At 40.9% G+C, this 21,548-nt stretch overlaps 1 protein-coding gene across 2 annotated transcripts in view; it reads right to left on the bottom strand.

Annotated features, from left to right (window-relative positions):
• The window catches only part of FLT3LG (fms related receptor tyrosine kinase 3 ligand), a 330,147-nt gene that overhangs the window by 44,358 nt on the left and 264,241 nt on the right, over positions 1-21,548 (bottom strand). For both annotated transcript variants that reach the window (XM_089689005.1, XM_089689006.1), the window contains 2 exons: positions 19,963-20,106; positions 5,151-5,274 (listed from right to left, as the gene is read on the bottom strand). In XM_089689005.1, the coding sequence (XP_089545131.1) occupies positions 5,151-5,274; positions 19,963-20,106 (268 nt within the window). The remainder of the gene's footprint in view (positions 1-5,150; positions 5,275-19,962; positions 20,107-21,548) is intronic.

Below are 21,548 nucleotides of genomic sequence, written 5' to 3'. Positions count from 1 at the left end.
CCTACTGACGCGTTTCGTGCGCACGCACTTCTTCTGAGGTAGAGCAAGCTCCTTGAGGGGTCTTTCTCCCAATTTCACAGCCAGGGAGTGATTTCAGTCCCAGCCCTGGTTCCATTGAAGAGGAATATCCTATCCTGGGAGCTTCCTGACCTGCAGGATTTCGTTTTCCCACTAGAGGGCGTTATCGTCATCCATTTCAGCACATATCCATTTTCTGACCAGAGGGAGAGAGGGGAATCTCCAGGATTTCTTACACACATGCATATTTTAAATGCGCTTCTGGTTAGTTTGCATTCTTTCCATTGGCATTGGGAATTAATCAGCACCTTTTGGGGACTATTATTGTGTTGATTTGCATGATTTGATCATTTTACAGCGCTGCATTTTTATATGTATATGTTTTACTGAGGATTTTTACATGCGTTTATCCTGGATGTCTTGAAGAAGAAGCTCTGCGCATGCTCCGAAACACGTCACCGTTCCACGCCCATTCCACATCCACCTCATTTCCAGTTGCGGTCTCCTGGACAGCGTGCATTCTGGCGTGTGTTTCATTGACCCCAGAAACTTGTGGCGGCCATCTTGGACAACCTATCCTCAGCTCCCCCTGCAGCTGCTGGCTGGCACATCAGGTTCTCGCAAGGTGGATAGAGCCCCCGCATCCTGATGAATTTACTGAGCCTGTTTTTACTTCAAGTTTGTGTTTCTAACTGTCATCATTAAATTTCATCTGGATATACTGCACTTAGAAGCGCCTTCCTGTTTTAGCCTCTCCAAGAAAGATTGCACCTGCATTACAGATTTCCTCTGGCACTGCTTATATCAGTATTACTAGAGGTCTGTGGAGAGGAAAAGAATGCTCTTTTCCTGGGCTCAAGGCAGATATGGTGAGGACAATGTGGAAGATACACTGTGCTGCAGGCTGTTAGCAGAATATTTTGTCACCACATCAGGGACGCAGAGAGAGTAAAAGACATCTCCTGTTACATGAGAACACTGGTGTTGCTGACTGGTGACGCCTGATTGTTGGGGAGAGCACCACGGTTATTGACTGGTGCTGCCAACTGACCTTTTGGGAAAATACCACTGCCGCTAATTTTGCTGAGCAGCTAAAAGAGAACAGAAGGAGAGCAGCTGTCACCCCTGGAGTTAGTGAGAGGCTGCTGGCCAAATTTTACAGCACTCTATTAAGGAGGAACAGTGTTGTTTGCTTGGGACACAGTGCAGACGCCTATACCTCAGTTAGGAGGAACTTTTCTTGAGTGCTCCGGAATGCAGGATCGGCATGTTTAGGAGTCGACCGTGTGGGTGACTGGAGAATCTATGTTGTTTACAAGGTATCACTATGCCTTATGTTCCAATTTGTATGCATGCCTGTCAGGTTCCTGTCCACAGCAGAAGTTCTGGAAGATCTGGAATTTCTGCCAGTACCCAGCATGGCCGCAGAAGCATGCATCAGCCTCAGTGTGGTGCCAGACGGCCTTTATAAGGAGTCTCATCACTTCCTCAAGTTGCTGGATGATCTCTAACTCCCTGTGCCTTGTTCCTGTTTCCTGTGATTGTGACCTGTGATTTCCTGATACCGACTCGGCTTGCTCCTGGACCTGTCTACTCTGCTTTACCCCTGATCTGATCTTGGCTTGGCTTACGGATACTCTCTCTCTCGCTCCTCTGTGTATGACCTTGGCTATCCCATCTGACTACGTCTGCTCTGATTCCCACCTGGTACCTGACCTTGGCCTGAACCGACTACCCAGTAAACATCTAAATCCCGGAAGGGCTTGCATACTATGCACAGGCACCTCCTGTCTGCAGACCTATCTCCGTGCTCCAGCTGTGCTTCTGAGTGGACCACCAACCAGCACTACAGGAGACCTGTGCAACTTTGGGCCTGACTCCCGCTGTCCCATTCTCAGGGGAGTCCAGAACTTAGCCGCAAGGGAAGCCCTCTCTCCACTGGCCTCCATCACCAAGTACGGGATAATACCATTGGGGGATTATATTGAACCCTGTGTATATGGGGCCTATGCTGATATTAATTCATATGTCTTGTTGTTTTTTTAGAGCTATGTATCTCGTGAGTTGTAATTCTACTTTTGAGATCTCCTTTCCCTGTGTAGCATAGTATATCTCCTACCTTATGTCATGGTTTATAATGAAAGCTGAGTAGTCTGCCAGAATTCTTAAATTCGTAATATCCATAATTTATGGTTTTATATGGGATTTTAAATGATTGGCTTTCCTTCCCTCTTCATTTGGGATCCATCTCCACCCAGTTCTCTCCTCACCCTAGGGCTTGTCATCATGCTGCGCCAACTCATCTTCAAATTGACACAATGGGTTGGTTTACTAATACTGGAGAGTGCAAAATCTGGTGTAGCTGTGCATGTTAGCCAATCAGCTTCTAACTTCAACTTGTTCAATTATGCTTTGACAATAAAACCTGGAAGCCGTTTGGTTTCTATGCAGAGCTGCACCAGTTTTTGCACTCTCCAGTTTTAGTAAATCAACCCAATTGTGTTATGCAATTATCTTGTGAGTACTTCATGATGTGATACTATGGAATTGCTTGCTGGTCCTGATATTATGTGTCATAACATATCATGTAAATATGCTCTATTATCAGTACCCTGATCCACATGAAGAAGCTACTCCAGAAATGCATCGGACGCATCTTCTGCTGTACATCTACCGCACTATTGGGAGACTCTCCTAATCCATGATGTTGTGTGTGTGTATATATATATATATATATATATATATATATATATATATACACACACACACACACATTAATGCATGATACGCAAATATAATGTGCATTCTTGTGATATATGTGAGGCTGAATGGAAAGAGTTACGAGTCAGTGCACTTATTCTATTCAATGTAAAATTTGTGTTTTTTTACTCCAAATGTGCTACAAACTTTTTAATCATGTACAATAATGTTCTTTGTTTTTAGACACTACATGTAACTTTTTTGGGGGAAATGTTTGCCCCTCCCTAAACAACCATCTTTTGTTCTATATTTTGTGTTGTCTTGCATTCATAGGGATGTGGTGCAGCCTGTACTTGACAGCACTGAGGGCTCTTAAAATGCACATAAAATATTTTAGCAAACCTCTCTCTAGTACAAATGACTCTGAATGCAAACTGTGCTGATAAGCAACTTCTCAATTTTAAAAATTACTAATAAAGCAATTTAGATCCATATCTACATTGAGACTTTTTGGAACCATGGTGCTTTTGATCTAAACTGCTTTATCAGTAACACTGACAAAGTAGTTCTGATGTAACGTGTTGAGCAGAACAAGGTGACACAGGTGGTGGTTGAGGTTGGGCATGCAGAGTCTTCCTTTCTACACTTTATATCTATGATTCCTGGAAGCTCTCCTTATCTAGTGCATAATTTGGGTGCCCAACAGAGTGTGAGTTTTAATCTTTTTTTCAAATAAAATTATTTTTTATAGCATAAGGAGTTTGTCTATTTTTTTTTCCTTTTTATTGTTGCCATAAAGATGTTTTGAGATCTAAACATATGTCTATTCACAGAAGCATCATTTGAGAAAAAATATATGCCATATAGAGGAGAGGACTGTAATCTTCATACCTTGAAAAATACATACTCCAGCTGTAGGAGAAACAACTGTTAAGACCTTTTTAACACTACAGTCTGTCTTTCAATGTGATTTTGTGTCCACTTTGGGCTGTTTGTGGTTCTACAGAATCTTGCACTGAATTTTTATGCAATTTATTAAAGCTGAAGGTTAGCTAAAAATATTTTTAATCTTTAGTCTCATTACTTATCAGTAATGAAGGATGTCTCACATCATGCAGATAGCTGGATCCTGGATAAACCTTCATTGCAGGGATGCCTGTCCTCTTTCTAACTCTAACTTTCGCTGTGCAGGAGGTTAATAGCTTTCATTTCTAGGCTTAGCAGCTGTAAAAAAAAAAGTCAGTGGCGAGGATCTGCCCCTCCTCCATTGAGTAAAGTTCTTTTACTACTTGTAACATGATTTGTGAATGAGTGAGAGAATCCTGTGACTCAGGAGATTCTCCCCATTTTACAGGCATTGTAAACAATGAAACAACTTTGCTCAATGGAGGAGGTAGGAAGGGGTGGATCCTCAGCTCAGCCAGGAGTCCAGAGGTAATAACCATCTGCAAGCCAGATGTTCAGCCATAGTAAAAGGACAGGCATCCCAGCAGTGAATATTTCTATAGAATCCAGCTGCCTCCATAATATAGAGTAACTATTTTACAGATAGGTAACATGTTGTTCCCTTTCACTATACTTAATGTTACAGTATACTGCAATGTTACAACTTTCTAAGATGGGAAAGAGGGACACCCTTTAGCACAAAGTTTGTAGGCAAAAGGCACACTACTTGCCATGCCCCCAATTACCTGAACCATGAAGAACTAATAATCAAAAAATTATTGTCTAAATCCACAAGTGCTTTTTCATCCCTCTATTTCTTTTATACTGGCTTTTTAAAACAGCAATGTGATAATAATATTTATATCCACAGATATGTCTATAATGAGGGACAAATGAGAAGGAAAGAGAGACAGAATTTGGTTCCACATGAGGGACAGTCCCTCCAAATGAAGAACAGTTGGGATGTATGATATTGGGTGGGTACTGGAATTTGCATTTTCTGCCCTCCAAGTCACCACAAACGATGGCACAGCTGGACATTCATGGTGAGCTACTAATTCATTTTAGTAATTGCTAACAGCATATATGGCATTATGGCATTGTGCATAATTGTCAAAAAGAAGTAAAGCTCATTTTACCAATGGCAACTGAGTTATAGTATTCATTATTTAGTACTACAAAAGGCCAAGAAAGAGAAAATCTAAATGGTTATTGTTGGCATCAGAAATTGTTTTTCCCTCATTGATTTCTACACATGGCAATCACCCTTCAAAAATCTCAGTTTACTGTAAATAGATGTATTTACTCTGTTTAGAGAATAATCAATCATACACTATCTTTTCGTAAAGACACCTAAACATACATTGTCTCTGTTTTTCCATGCTGGTTTGTAACATGCTTCAATGCTATAAATTAGGTTTGTTATATCACTGATTGCTTTTTTTCATTCAAGACAGAAATTTAAGAGGGTCCCCTTGTGCACTTACCTAAATAACATCTTACTTCAGTGCAATTGGAATAGTTTCCTTTAATGTTTTCCAGTTGCTTAGGATCTAATTTCTGGAGTACCTGTACAAGAGGCTGCATATGCTTGGCACAGGTTTTTGATACCTAAAAGAAATGTAGAGTATATTATAAAGAAATGTAATATGGCATTCTTTTCCTTTTTTTTCCGCAATGAGGTAGTCATGTACAGGATAAGTTTGTAACAGATGATTCTGACCAGTATATGTTTGAGAAAATGATGCAGTAGGAAACCTCCGCTGTTTGATACATTATTTGAACCTACATTACATTAAAAATGTAAATTAAGCACATATCAAAAGCATTGTCACATGGAATGTGCAATGTGTCCCTATTTTTCTGAGCCACATGGTGGTTTAAAGAAAAACTGTGACCAGGCTATAGGTATTCAAATATTTACATGTTTAAAAGTATAAAAAAGCTTTTAAACACATCGCTGAATTTTGTAGCTAAAGGTGTTGCAGCATAATTCATCCTCTAATTGAAAGTACTTTAAGTTTAATTTAGGACCAGTTCACACTATAGAAATGCAGTCCAGATGCTTTTCGGATGCGTTTCCGCATGTACGTGTTTTTGATGCGTTTCGACACGTTCCAGGTATTTCTTATGCATTCCAGTTAATTTTCTCCCCTCTTTTTCTTCAATTTAAATAGGGACGTGTGCATTCCAGTGCATTTTTATGCATTTTACCACGTGCCAGTTCTACAGAACGTACAGTTCTGTTCAGAAAAAATTCAGCATGTTCTACTTTTTTTTCTGCAACTGGAACGCACTGGAACCACAAGCACTGATGTGAACTATGACATTGAAAACCATATAACCTACTTTCTGTGCATTTTGGATGCAGAAAAAAAAGCAACTGAAACGCACGTAGTGTGAACTGGCCCTTAAGCTTTTCAGTTACTTTGTTCCCTCCTCCCAACAGTGACTGAGCAGTCTTCCAACCCTCTAATCTCTAATGTAATTACAGAGTAGTTGCACAGGAAGAGAGGGGAAAGCAGAGTGCTGAGACCAGACCTGATTGCTTGCTTTCAAGAATATATAAATATCTGAATGCCAATAGCCTGGTGTCCCCTTTATGACCACGTAACACATATGCGGCATCCAGGAGGTGGGCTTTAAACCTGGGTGCTGCATATATGTGTTGTTTTGTTTGTGCTGGGAGCGTGCGGTCAAGCATGGTCCCAGCACTAAGACCAAGCTGCTGGTGACAGGTCTCTACTGACGATCGGGACCCCGGGGGAACCAGATCCCAATCACATGATGCTGTGAGAGCCTAATTGGCTATCCCAGGGAATATTCAATCTGCGACCCACCCCTGTGTTGTTTTATCTCTATAAAGAGACAACACAATATCCCTCTAGTGAGGAGAAGATACATTGTATCTTTTCATCCTTGCTAGAGGACGTCTGCAAAAAACAAATCTGTATTTTTAACCATAAATAAATAAAGATTAACCAGTTCAGGGCTTGATCTAGTGTAGCGAGTGTTAGTACCAATTCACATATATGCGGATTGGATGCGTGACATGTGAAATACCATTGCTTTCTATGGTGCCTGTTCACATATGTCCGGTGCACATCCGGTGTTCGGATTCAGTGCTAATTCAGTGTGGTTTGAAAAAGAGTCATGTCTGATTTCTGAGCAGTGCCTTCAGGTTCAGCTGCAGATTACAAGCTAATGACTTCTATGGGAACCGTTTCTAAAGCGCATGTGTGTTAACAGGATAAGATCCTGAGCTAATCCTGTTCTGAACTTGATTTAAACCTGACATGAACCACGGAACAACTACTGTATCAGTTGCCTGTGAAACCTGAGCTTCAATCCACACCACACATGTGTGAATCAGCTCTTAGTGTCAGTGTATGTGCCAGTGTTAGTGTAAGTTAGTAACAGTCTAAGTGTCAGTGTGTCAGTTGCTGTTAGTGACAGTTAATGTCAGTGTAAATATTAGTTAATGGCAGTTAGTGGCAGTGTAAATTAAAATGATGGTTTTTCAGTTAGTTTCAGTGTAATTGTCAGTCAGTGTCCATGTCAGTTGATGTCCGTGTCAGTTAGTGTCCATATCAGTTGATGTCAGTGTCAGTTTGTGTCTGTGTCAGTTAGTGTCCTTGTTAGTTAGTGGCAGTGCAAGCGACAGTTAGTGTCAGCTAGTGGCAGTGTGATTTAGATAAGAAAAAAAGGTTTTACTGTATATTTAGTGTATAAACTGTATTACTGTTTCTTGGCCCTACTATGGGCACAAAAAACAAAATCACACACATGTACTGTATGTGGTATCACCACAATTGTCATGAATAGGAGAATTTACTTTGCAGGGGTTTTTTTGGTGGTTGTTCATGGTAATGACATAAAAATATACAGCTACAGAAGAAAAACAAGGTATAATCCACCTGGAAACTCTAAGCAGCTGTGATGAAATGTACAGTTATACTAACACATGTCAAAGTTGCAAAACTGGGCTTGGGCGTTAAGGTTTGTTTTGATCCTGGTCATAAAGGGGTTAAGCTATAAACCAGTAATCCAACAAACAATCCTTTTTCTTACAAAAACTGTGACAGAGGCTGAGACAGGGTGAAAAAGATCTATACAGTAAAAACATACTGATCAAGTATATTCATTTACTTATAAAATTGCTTGAAACAACAGGAAGTACTGAATATTACATTCATAAAAATTTTAATTTTTATAAGTAATTATAATAAAATATCAATTAGATATACAAATGTATCTTTTTCATTGTTTGTATAAATCATTTTACAAATAAATGCTTAATACAGGGTTCATCCACGACTCTTAGGTATCTATTTATAAACAAATGTCTGAGCATTCACACAGCCATCACAAATAATTCCTGTAATGTGTCTAACATGTTTATTTCCTATGATCTTCAACTCTGTCTAGTAGACATTTCATACTGGCGATAATCCTTACTGCCTTCTAAAAAGGCAATGCTTTTTGAAGGGTAGTATAGCAGCAGCCAGCAAAAGTTCAGGAGGTGCTACTGCCACCTCCTGATGCCTTTTTTTTTTTGTTTTTATTTGCCAAAAGGTAACTTTACACTGAGAAACTGTGCCGCAACTGCAAGCCAAGCATTTGATTTCAATGGTGTCACCTGTAAAACTTTGACGCTGCGGCATGTTTAAAGTCCTGTGAGGTTGCAATGTTAGCATTCTAGTGGGTGGCCGGGAGCACTAAAACTGCAGCTCAGCTGCCTGTGTAGAATAGCCCTTAAAGTGGAACTGAATTATACTTACCTCTTCTTCAACGGTCCGAGGGGGCATCTTCTCCCCGGCTTCTTCCAGGTGCCAGTCTTCAGCTGTCTTGATTTGCCGATACGGAATGATGTCACTCCTATGCATGCACAGGAGTGCAGTCATCCCGGCACACAGGCACTATGCGCACTATAAACTGAGTGGCACGTACACAGCTCAATACAAATTCTCAAAAAGACTGCGAGAGGACAGGTAGATTTATTTGATAACTCAAATGGCAATGAAGAGGGAGGTTTTGGTTATGGGTGACTTCAACATGTCTAATAACTGAAATTCTCAAACTGCTAGTACAAGCAGGAGCAGGGATGTAATGCAAGCACTGAATGGGCTTTCTCTAAAACAGTTAGTAAAAAGTCCAACCCAAGTAGATCATATTCTAGACCTAGCACTGACAAATGTCTAATGTTGAGGTGGGAGAAAATGTGGGTTCTAGTGATGACCACTTTCTTTGGTTTGATATTAAAATAGGAACTGAAAATTCATATACAAAAACAAAAGTTTTAGATTTACAATAGACGAATTTTGCTGAAATGGGTGAATTTCTAAATTCTGGTGAATGAGGCACACCTTTATAGGAAAGAAGACTTTGAGGCATGCTGATTTTGTGTTTCAAGTCTAGCGCTAAAAGGAAGGGCTGAATTTTGATTTAGAAGTTGAGGCCTGGTTAGAGCATGCAGGCGCTCTGTGTTTAGAGGTGCTTGAAACCTCTGGGGGGGTTGTTACCTTTCTCTGAGGAAGTAAAACCTTTTCATCTGTGACCTCTTTGATGAATTGGTCTAGTGCCTTGTGGCAATTGTGCGCTTAGACACATGGACGCTGACCACCATCTTGTTAAGGTCTACCATCTTGTATCATGATCTGAAAATATCATTCTCACTCCTCCAGTCCCCCCCCCCCCCCCCCCGTGAATGGAATGGACAAGCACTTAGCTTGGTCCGGTCATAAAGCCATAACTCAGCGGGTCACTTGACATGTAAGCATTACAGCAGAAGGGGCCATAAAACGTACATCCCACATGAGTCACTTTTCATACAAATTCATAAACTTCAACAGGAACTGGGCACATTGATATAAAGCATATATTCAGATAGGTCATTTTAATATGAGTCACATGACACCTTACATCCCTGTGTAGCGTCTACAAGAGGGTAGAAAGCAATATATTTTTATCCAGAGTGGCAGGATATGCCATATTTGATATCTGGACATTCGGAATATGATTCTGCATATTAATCTGCCAATTGCTAGGATGCTACCTGTACCTATTGAAGGTTACTGACCATGGTATAAACTTGTAAGGGATTTGGTCATAATAGCCTGGGTCTCTGCCTAGCACCCATCCCCAAATGAGGCGATTGGCTCTTTGCTTTCAGGAGACACCCCTGTTGGGATACTAAAAAAAAGGCTGACATGCCTAGAGAGAAGAAAAAAGAGATTTCTCCCTTTTAACATCAGGAACCATCTTTGGGAGACAGGCAACCTTTTTGTTTGGACATTTGCTTAAACCAAGGACTTTTTGCAAGTATCCTACCTTCTGAAACGTTTCTTTTATTTCTCTGTTGTTGTTTTATTGCTCTCTTCATATATATATATTTGTTACATCTTTTCCCTTAAATTATTTTAATTGCACCATTTTGACCTTTTTAGTAATAAATCCTATTTTCTGAAAAGTGTTGAAACTGTCTATAAAGCTTTTACTGCAAACTAAAAGAATCCCTGTCTCTGGAGAGTGCTACTGTATGTATTAATCCTCTGGATACATCTGACTGCGGTTGCAGTGTGTATACAGACGCTTATTCTAATATCATAGTGTTACTGCTAAGATTTGTGAGTTTCCTCCTTCTCTGTAAAAAGGTGGTAGTGGCAGTGTGAAGGGATAATTGCGTAATTAACCTGACCCAGTAACAATCTCTCTCAGGCTGATGGCACATAGATTGTGGTCCAGCGAGCTGGAAAATCTTTGTGCAGGGTGCAGCTGAGAGTGGCATTGTTACGCAATTGGCAGCGCAGTCTTAGATCGGCTGGTCCTTCGGTCACAAGTTGGTGAGAAGGGCTGGGGTCTGATGCTGCGCACCATCACATGCCTCACCTAATAGGTGTTTTCCCTGAAAGGGCATACATGTGAGGCACCTTTTACAGGCAGCTTCCACTGTCCAAGCCTTTAGCCATATGATTCTGTACATACACATGTAGATTAAAGCCATTCTACATATTTGTCTCATGACATGTCCCAGGGCATCTACGCAAAAACAAGAGCAGAGGACAATTGGAATTTTTCTGCAATATCACAAACCTGAAATACAGGGTAATGGTAGCTAAGTGTTCTTGCACGGCAGGACCACTTACTGTTATCTCACATATATATTCTTATTATTATAGCCAAATTTACCACCCTAACTCCTCCCACAGTTTTTACACTACATAGACAGTAATATACCGAAACGTGCAGATTGGGTGTGCTATTACTTTGTGGAACGTTTCGCCGAATGGTTCACAAAATATCAGCGTTTTTGCGGTGAAATTCGTCCCATAGGAATGAATGGTGGAATGTTCAAAACTAGAGTGGGAGCTGAAAAATCAGGATATAATTTCTAAACTGCCATCACTCCCTCATTTTCAAGCCCACCTACACACATCTTATATCAAAACATTCAGCTATCCCTGCTGCCACTAAATATGTCCACGGCTAAGCCATAGCCCTGATAGTTTTCACAATATGACCATTTGTTTGCAACTCACGCCGCCCATTGACATTCATTGAAACTCCACTCTAGCCACCTCAAATTTGAAGGGCAATTTCTAAACTGCAACTGTGCCTTCATTTTTAATATTTCAGAGACATACTATGCATTAAAATGTAGGTCTGGGTCTTGTGATTCTCACAATATAAAGCTCTTCGGTGTAGGATTTATAATTTTTACACTATAATCATTTGAAGATGGCAACCGCCAGTGAAGTGAGCAAGTTGGAGCAGTTTGTTTTTAACCACTCTTCTCTGCCCTTGCTGTAGAGTGAGTTGCCATAGGAACCCAGGTGTGTGAGCAGGCAGCAGAGTGAGAAGCCACTCCACCCAGTTACTCCGCCCACTCTCGTTGTAGACTACTGTAGGAAGCAAGAACACTTCACACAATTTCCCCAGAAATTGTAGCTGTTCTAGTTAGTCATTGTCCTTGTCCATTTAGCTGCAGTTTGCCATAAAGAACTATCAGTGGGAACTGAATGCAGGGACAGGCCTACCAGGTTAAAGACAGCTTTTAAGAGCACCTTACATTTTCTATAAGCAGAATCTTCGAAAGAAGGAACATCTTTAACCCTTTCACTGCTAGGTTCCTACGTTGTACGGATCTGACAGCAGGGGGTTTTACACACACTCCCCAGTGGCTGCCTGTTAGATGGAAGCATTCTGGTGGCTGCACCCCCCCCTCCCCCTGATTGCTTCCACACAGCCTCGATAGCAATCGCCCCACCCCATACACCCCTACCATGTATCCCAGGTTCTGCTTGCCCATCTGCGGGCTCAGGACTAGCATAGCGTATGTACTCTCCAGCGCCTCAGGATATGCACAGCCAAAAGGGAAGCCAAGGGTACCAGGACAGCGACAACCAAAAGGAAATGTTCCAGGGGTGCAGCCCTCCTCAGACGGGGAAATCAGCCACTGGATAGAGAGAAAACAGGTGGCGCACACACCTAGTGCATTATCCAAGGTTTATTGTAGGAATTAAATCATAAAAACATACTCACAGACGAAGCATGTATCTAAAAAGCATAGAAAAATGACAATGGCCACAACGGCGGGCAAGGTGTTCTCACTGTCAGTGCGGTCAAATGGCTGACACGTTTCGGGGACGAATCCCTTTCCTCAGAGCTGATGACCAACCTCTGATGCTGATGTATGATGAATGGAAAGTGAAGTAAGAGCCTCGCTGTTGATGCCTGAGGCATCACGAATGTACGATTCGTCCCCGAAACGCGTCAGTTTTTGACCGCACTTACAGTGAGAACACCTTGCCCGCCGTTGTGGCCATTGTCATTTTTCTATGCTTTTTAGATACATGCTTCGTCTGTGAGTATGTTTTTATGATTTAATTCCTACAATAAACCTCAGGACTAGCATAGCAGGTGGGGTGCGTAAAGGGGAGGGAGCAGAGCTGACAGAATCTATTGCATTGCATTAAATTCAGTGAAGCACAAGGGTCTAAAAGACTTTGTATGTCTCCTTACAGGGAACCTGTCACCAAAAAATCATCATATAAGGGATTTTTTGTCACTAGATAAAGAATGAACAGGTGGTGCACACACTGGAGTATTGGTGGAGGAAGCACAATGGAGTGGTGTGAAGCACTGTGGAAGTTTTTGAACTGTTTTGCACTGTTCAGTTTATATGTGGATTTATGTACTAATTACTGCACTTATGAACACAAAATATTTCTGTGTTATTTATTTATTATCAACATAGGATTTATGGATGTTTAGGCACAAAAGCACACACGGTTCTATTTATTAATATTGTTTATTGACACAATATTTATATTTTATATATATATATATATATATATATATATATATATATATACATACATACATTCTATGCATATTATTTCATTTTTAGGTTATGACACAAAGGGGTTTATTTACTAAAGCTGGAGAGTCCAAAATCAGACTCCCTTCTGCATAGAAACCAATCAGCTTCCAGGTTTCATTGCCAAAGCTTCATTGAACAAGCTGAGGTTAGAAGCTGATTGGTTTCTATGCAGAAGGGAGTCTGATTTTGGACTCTCCAGCTTTAGTAAATAAACCCCAAATTGTCTTGACTAGGCTAGCAATGTATAGTTTTCAGATTATTTGAATTAAAATACTAATAGCCACAGCTGCTATTGTAATAGGATGTATTTATATACTTATCCATACTGGTGCAGACCTAATTGTGGTTTTCTCAAACAGAGTTAGAATCAGAATGGTGTTAAACCTGGCCGTGCTCTGGTGCAAGGGATGCATCATCACTCTGAGACTGATTGTTGTACAGGCTTTTGGCAGAACAAATGTTCACCAGTTTTGAACTGGCCCCTTCGCCTGGTCTCCACCATAGTTATAAGTGAGGCTAATCCCCTGTGGAGTAGAGCATAGGAGATAGGGTAAGCAAGTCCAGAAGGAATATGTGAAAACCCAGGTGTATATCGTCCTGTAATGAATCTTCATGGTAAAAGGGCAGGAAGAAGTGCCTAAAGACTTTATAAGGGCTTTAGGCAAAAATGATGTTAAAGTATGTAACCATTGGTGTCATGGTGATCCACCTGAGCCTAGTTGAAAACATTCTGAACATATCCCCGTTTAACCTGTCTTACCTGTCCACGACAAAGTCCAGGTTCACCCATCACAGTGGGCAAACCCCTGAAAGGGTCTTCAGGGACTGCGTTTGCTAGCAATAGACCACAGCCCTGGACCTGTATAGCACCCTGCTGCTAAGTCAACTCATTGGACCAAGTGCCAAGGTGAACACCCCATGCAGAATTCAGTGCCCAAAGCAACAGGAAGTCCACACAGCTAGGTTCTGGGTGCAGCTCCCAAAGTTTTTACGAGGTTGCACCAATCCAGATGCACTGCTTCTGTGTAGGCATTAGACGACAGTGAGGGTTAAAGAAGGGGAAGAATCAGAAAATAAGATATTAACCCCTTCACACCTAAGGGTAAAACAAATCTTAAAGCCTAAGTAAAAGTTTACAACTTTGACATGTGTTAGTAAAACTGTACATATCATCACAACTACTTTGTACATCCAGGTGTATTATACCTTGTTTTTTTTCAGTACAAATTGGGCTTTTATTTGGTGGTAAATGGTAATGGATATCTCATAATTTTTTCTTATTATCAAAGGAAAACTATCCCAAAATAGTAAACAAAATAATTTTTTTAAATTTAGCTGTGTGTTTATTGTTACTACCATAACCTACCACCAAAGAACAACCCAAAATTAATTTTACAGCTCTTGACAATCGCAGTGATACCATATATGTGTATTATATTTGTACATGTACTACAACCCAGAAACAATAGTGCACATTTTGTATTTTTTGTTTTTTTTTTACCTAAAAAAACACACTGACACCAGTTAAAAAAATCCTGACCTTTTGACTTTGACTTTTGACCCTGACTTTGACCCAAACACTAACCCTGGCACTGAACTACCGTATTTTTCGCTCCATAAGACGCACTTTTTTCCCCCCAAAAAAGGGGGGGAAATGTCAGTGCGTCTTATGGAGCGAATATAAAGCGGCCGGTCCGTTATTTCTGCCGCCACCATGTCAGAATACCGGGCTGGCCGCTCAGCTGTTCTCTCCTGCAGGGCCTTACCTGTTCCTCGCTCCAGCGCTGCACAGTCTTCCCGTGCTGGCTTCTGTGACAGCCGGGTGCCCACTGCGCATGTGCTGCGCTTTGTGAATGATACGGTGTCTTCTGGGACACATGACAGGTCCCAGAAGGCGCCGGGCCATTCACAAAGCGCAGCGCTTCTCACGCATGCGCAGTGGGCACCCGGCTGTCACAGAAGTGTCAAATTCAGGTACCCGCTCCCCCTCCCTCCCCAAAGGTCAGCAGTCTCTGGTCATTCCCTGCACTGTCTGCAGTCTCTGGTCATTCCCTGCACTGTCTGCAGTCTCTGGTCATTCCCTGCACTGTCTGCAGTCTCTGGTCATTCCCTGCACTGTAAGCAGTCTCTGGTCATTCCCTGCACTGTCTGCAGTCTCTGGTCATTCCCTGCACTGTCCGCAGTCTCTGGTCATTCCCTGCACTGTGTCCGCAGTCTCTGGTCATCTCCTGCACTGTGTCCGCAGTCTCTGGTCATTCCTTGCACTGTGACCGCAGTCTCTGGTCATTCCCTGCACTGTGTCCGCAGTCTCTGGTCATTCCCTGCACTGTGTCCGCAGTCTCTGGTCATCTCCTGCACTGTGTCCGCAGTCTCTGGTCATTCCCTGCACTGTATCCGCAGTCTCTGGTCATCTTCTGTACTATGTCCGCAGTCTCTGGTCATCTCCTGCACTGTGTCCGCAGTCTCTGGTCATCTCCTGTACTGTGTCCGCAGTCTCTGGTCATCTCCTGTACTGTGTCCGCAGTCTCTGGTCATCTCCTGTACTGTGTCCGCAGTCTCTGGTCATCTCCTGTATTGTGTCCGCAGTCTCTGGTCATCCCCTGTACTGTGTCTGCAGTCCATTGGTTCAGAATATTTTTTTTCTTGTTTTTCGCCTCTAAAACCTAGGTGCGTCTTATGGTCAGGTGCGTCTTATGGAGCGAAAAATACGGTAGATCAAACCTTGATCTAGGTATTTTTTTTTTCTCTTTTCTCTTTTTTTTTATATTCATATATTTATCTTTTCTTTTTTTTTTTACAAATTTTTTTTTCTCTCTGCAAGGAGATGTATCTCTCTCCTCCATTCAGAGAGAAAAAAAAACAAGGGGGCAGGCTTCACAATGACTGATCACTGTGATAGCCAATCAGAGGCTATGCCAGCGATCATGTAACCCTGGAATCAGGAGTCCTGGGTCCCGTTCGTTAGAAAGGGACCCAGGGCTCTCAGTGACACCCCAGTCTTTGTGCTGGGAGTGCGTTGTGCGGCACGCTCCCAGCACAAAGACAGGTACGCAAATAGTAGCCTAGTTTTGTGAGGCCGCATATTTGTGTTACGTCGGCGTGAAGGTGTTAAGGAAAAATATTAAAACTAATGAAGGTGATTTCTCAGTGAAGGAGAAGAGGTCAATCGCATTCAGAGAACTTACAGAGTGGAGAAGGGTTATAAAGGAGGATCCCCAGGGGTCTTGTCCTCAAAAGCTTGCCATGTCTAACTGAGGTATGGACGTATAACCCATGAAACACCTGAAGCCTATAACCCATTGTGTACGAATAAGTTGCCTATGTCTACCAATTGTACTGTACAATTAGGATATACTGTTTAGTTCTAGCAATGTATGACTCAATTTGCAGTCTGTGTAACCAGATCTGTCTGCTCTTTAGGTCCAGTTTACAACACAGCTCTAAAATGAAGCTTGTTACCTGCTGTCTACGAGGTAGCAATTAAACAATTCGGTTTAAAGTAATAAACACTTTTTTTTGTTATTTTTAAGTACTAAATATTGCAAAAAATAGTTATGGAACAAAAAAACCCCCTGCAAATTCCTTTTTAAAGAGATACTTTACCACTAAAGGGAAGCATTCTGAAAAGACACAAATATTAGGGATGCATTCATAGTTACATAGGGGGAGACTTACTAAAACTGGAGCACTCAGAATCTAGTTCAGCTTTGCATGGTAGCCAATCAGCTTCTAACTTCAGCTTGTTCAATTAAGCTTTGACAATAAAATCTGGAAGCTGACTGGTTTCTATGCAGCACTACACAGATTTTGCTCCCTCCAGTTTTAGTAAATCTCCCCCATAGTTATATAGTTAGCAAGGGTGAAAAAAGACACTAGTCTACCTAGTTCAACCAACAAGCAAAAGATATTTAAAACCCCCATATACACAATTCTGTACCCACAGTGGATACAGTGGAAGGCAAAAAAAGTATGATTCAATTCGCTCCAATGAGGGAAAATTATTCCTTCCTGATCCCCCTAGAGGCAATTGGATATTCCCTGGTTCAACTACGCCTGGTGTTATTACCTCTAAATATTAATATACAGTTACATTTGATGCATTTAGGAATGTATTCTAGGCCTTTTCTAAAACAATCTACTGAGATGGCCAGAACCAGCTCTTCAGGGAGTCTATTCCACATTTTCACAGCTCCTATTGTGAAGAAGCTTTTTTGTATGTGGAGGTTAAATCTCTTTTCCTTCATACGTAAAGAGTGCCCCCTTGTCCTCTGTGATAACCTGAAAATGAATAACCATACAGTACACCAAGTTCATTATATGAACCACTGATGTATTTACACATGTTAATCATATCCCCCCTTAATCTCTTCTTTTTGAGAGAATATTTTTAGTTCCTCTAATCTTTCCTCATAGCCGAGCTCCTCCATGCCTCTTATCAGTTTGGTTGCCCTTTTCTGCACTTTCTCCAGTACCCCAGTATACTTTCTGTGAATTGGTGCCCAAAACTGAACAGCATATTCCAAATGAGGTCTTACTATTTATCTGCAGTCTATACCTCTTTTAATACAAGAAAGGATTTTGCTTGCTTTAGAAACTGCAGCTTGACATTGCATGCCAAGTCTGAGATCTAGCAGAACACCCAAATCCTTCTCTGCCATTGACTCCCCCAGCTGTTCTCCTCATAGAATGTACAATGCATGTGTGTTCTTAGCTCCCAAGTGCATAACTTTACATTTATTATTATTAATAAACCTCATTTGTCACTTAGTTGCCCAAATGAATAGTGAATTGAGATCGGCTTGCAGGTTGGAGACATCCTGCAAGGAACTTATTCCACTTCATAGCTTGGTGTCATCTGCAAATACTGAAATGGTACTTTTAATCCCAGACCCTATGTTATTTATAAATATGTTAAAAAGTAAGGGTACCAAAACACTTAACCCTGGGGTACACCACTAATCACCTTAACTATTCAGAGTATGAATCATTAATCACTACTCTCTGAATATGGTCAATAGCCAGTTTTCTAGCCATTTACAAACTGAATTTTCTAAGCCTGTAGATATTAACTTACACTTTTAGCTTTGTGTGGGGAACTGTGTCAAGTGCTTTTGCAAAATCCAAGTAAGCTATATTCACAGCCATGCCTTTACAATCTCATAAAAACAAATCAGACATGTTTGGCAACTTTGGTTTTTCACAAATCCATGCTGACTATTGTTTAAACTATTATTTTCTAGCAAAAACTCTTCTATGTGATCTTTTATTAAATTCCCCAACTATAGAAGTTAAACTAAAGTCTGTAGTTACTTGGTAAAGACTGTGATCCCTTTTTAAGTATAGGCACCACACGTGCCTTACACAAATTCAGTGGTACCATGCCAGTCTTTAAAGAGTCTTTAAAAATGAGAAACAATGGCTTAGATATAACAGAGGGCCCTTGGGTGTAAGCCATTTGGTCCAGGTGCTTCATTCACCTTTTTTGTCTAAATGTTTCTAGACCATGCCGTCTTGAGCCATTGTGGATCATTTGGAGTTGTGTCAATACTATCCCCATTAAGGACTTGAGCTCCCCCATGCTCCTTTGTATACACAGAGCTGAAGAAAATATTTAATACATTTTCCTTCTCGTTGTCCCCAGTCACCCACTCTTGATTATTTTGTAAAGGGCTCAGACCTGACATTTTTACTGTTAATATATTTGAAGACTTTTTTGGGGTTTGTCCTACTAGTCATGGCAACCTGACATTCATTTTCAGTTTTTGCAACCTTGATTTCCTTTTCATATATTCTGTTCTATTCTTTGCAACTATTAAATTATGACAGTATTTCTTAATTTGTATATTTTTTAAATGCTCTCTTCTTATTATTTATAGCTATTTTAACTTTGGACATGAGCCACATAGGTTTTAGCTTTAGCCTTTTAAACGTATTGCCCATGGGAATATACAGTATTTTGCAGTGTGTTTGCATACAGTTGATTTGAATCATTTCCATTTCTGTGTTCTTCAGAGACAACATTCTCTTCCATACTAAGTCTTGGAGAGCAGACCTCAGCATAGAAAAATGTGCTCTTTTAAAATTAAGTGTTTTTATCTTTCCAGTGTGTGCATGTTGTTAACAGCTAACATTAAATGAAATCATATTATGGTCACTGCTGCCCAGATGTTCCTTTATTTGAACATTAGTATCAAGCTCCACATGCTTTGAGATTACCGGATCAAGCAGAGCATCATTTCTAGTTGGGGTCTCTATGAACTGTACCATAAAAATGTCATGTTACAGGTTTATAAATTTCTGCCCTCTTACTGTTCCAGCAATGCCATTACTCCAGTCAATTTCACAGTAGATAAAATCCCCCATCACTGTCCCACCCCTTGTCTCTCTTTCTAACTGTGCAAGGAGTTGAGTATCCACCTCCAACTTAACTTTGGGTGGCCTGAAACAAGCTCCAATGATCAACTTTGAACTACGTACACCCATATGCACCTCCACCCACAATGCTTCAGCCTAATTACACTCTCCATCAACTAGGTCCACTTTCACACTTGCTTTGAGATCACTTCTCACTAAGAAACAGATACCACCACCTTTTCATTTTACCCTGTCTCTCTGAAAGACAGCATAGCCAAGAATATGATTAGCCCAGTCATGTGAACAATGAAGCCAAGATTCAGCAATACCAAATAAATCATAGTTCTCTTCTAAAGAGCTATCTACCCAAGCACAATACCTGAAATAAATGCCAAACTGTTGCACATGCAAAACACTTTTTAAGTTGTACTGGGGCAAACAGTTGAGTTCTTACTATACAATACTGTAGTACAAAATCAGATTTACCAACAAGTTCAAACATGATTATTGCCCCATTTAGATATGGAGACTATTGCTTTAGTAGGTAGAGACCACATACGTACCGAAAATGTACACTCTTCTACAAAGCGAAGTTCTGTTTTAAGTGTTGTTATGCGTTCCTTAAGCTCAGGTTCAGCCTTTCCTGATATATTATCCAGTATGGTATATGTATCATATGTCTCCCAGAATGCTAAACAGTGTTTGTCCTATGGGATAAAAAACAGCAATTAGTCATTTCTGTGCACTTAATGCAAATAATCTGTGTAAACAACTCAATATCCTGTCACAAGAGGGACAGAAATGTATTTACTCTACAACATCTCATTAGGGGCCTAGTCTTGCCGGAAAACATCAAAGATTCTGTGGAAAACATTCCAACTCCAAGTTATTCTTGGATTCCAATGAGTTTATTAGAAGTGTAGAATTGCACAGCTTTGATGCATTTTGCATGCCTGTACTTACTCATTACGAGACTTAGGGCATCTTGTAGTGGAAAAGTCCTACAAGGGACAGTTCTGGATTGGAGGTAAGCATTGCAGCCAAAGCTGTTTTTTTATTTTATATTTCAATGGGTTATTCTATTTTTATTTTTGGCCGGAAATTACTTTAACAGAAATAGAAGGACTGAAAAGAACCTAGAACAGGTAGGTATATAACAATGTTTCTGCAAACAGCACATAGTAAGACTCACATCTAATCATCTACAAGCAGACCATTTGGCCTCTTCTCAAGGCAACTCTGGGAAGAAAAGGTACGATGTCAAGAAAGGAAAGTAGGTGCTAAGAAAAAAAGTAAAGTGCTGAGAAAGGAAGTTAGGGTGCTGAGAAAAGAAGACATGGTTCTGTAGAAGGAAGGTAGGGTGATAAAAAAGGAGGTTTTTGAGTGGTGCTGAGAAAGGAAGGAAGGTAGATACATAGCTTTGTTTAATAACAAAATCACAACTGCTTAAAGGTCACTTGTATGGAGAGAAATATGAAAACTAGGGATGCACCAATACCCTTTTTTTATCAGCAAGTACGTGAACTGATACTTTCGGTCAACTACTCATCAACACCGAGTACTGGTATTTTGCAGCGCGATTTGCATCCATACAAAATGAATGGGTGCAAACCACACTGCAAAGAATAGCATGCGATTTGAATAGGAAGTGCGATTCCTGTCCATGTCATAGCCTGCGTTCACACAAGAATAGTGTGGAAAACCTCCCTGCACTGATCCCATCCGGTCACACAATGAAAAGCTGCTTCACAGGTCTGGGGATTTGTAGTCCCCACAGCTTTCTTTCCTCTCCTTGCACTTAGGACAGTACGGGGTAGATGGCTTCTGATTGCTCAGCACCATCACTGGTTCCAAAGTATCAGTTTCTGGTACCGGGAGCATTTTCATGAGTATGAGTACTCATGAAAATACTTGGTATCCGCACTGATACTGATATCGGTATTGGTGCATCCCTAATCAAAACCCTATCCTTTTGATCCAGTGCCCTTAATCAACGGCCTGGTAGGGAGCAGGAGAGGCAAGGATTTACATTCCTATTTTCAGTGTCTGCAAGATGCAAGGAGAAACAATGACACTGCTCTCCAACCCCTGCTGGATCCTCCCTCTGCAGGTCAGGTGCTTAAGTCACAAAAAGCTCATTTTGATTCCT

The sequence above is a fragment of the Staurois parvus genome, unplaced genomic scaffold (genome assembly GCF_062004578.1).
Source record: "Staurois parvus isolate SC_StPar_1 unplaced genomic scaffold, SC_StPar_1.0 ptg000465l, whole genome shotgun sequence".
Taxonomy (NCBI): domain Eukaryota; kingdom Metazoa; phylum Chordata; class Amphibia; order Anura; family Ranidae; genus Staurois; species Staurois parvus.
Note: the sequence above shows the minus strand (reverse complement) of the source record. Positions and strands in the feature narration are given on the sequence as shown.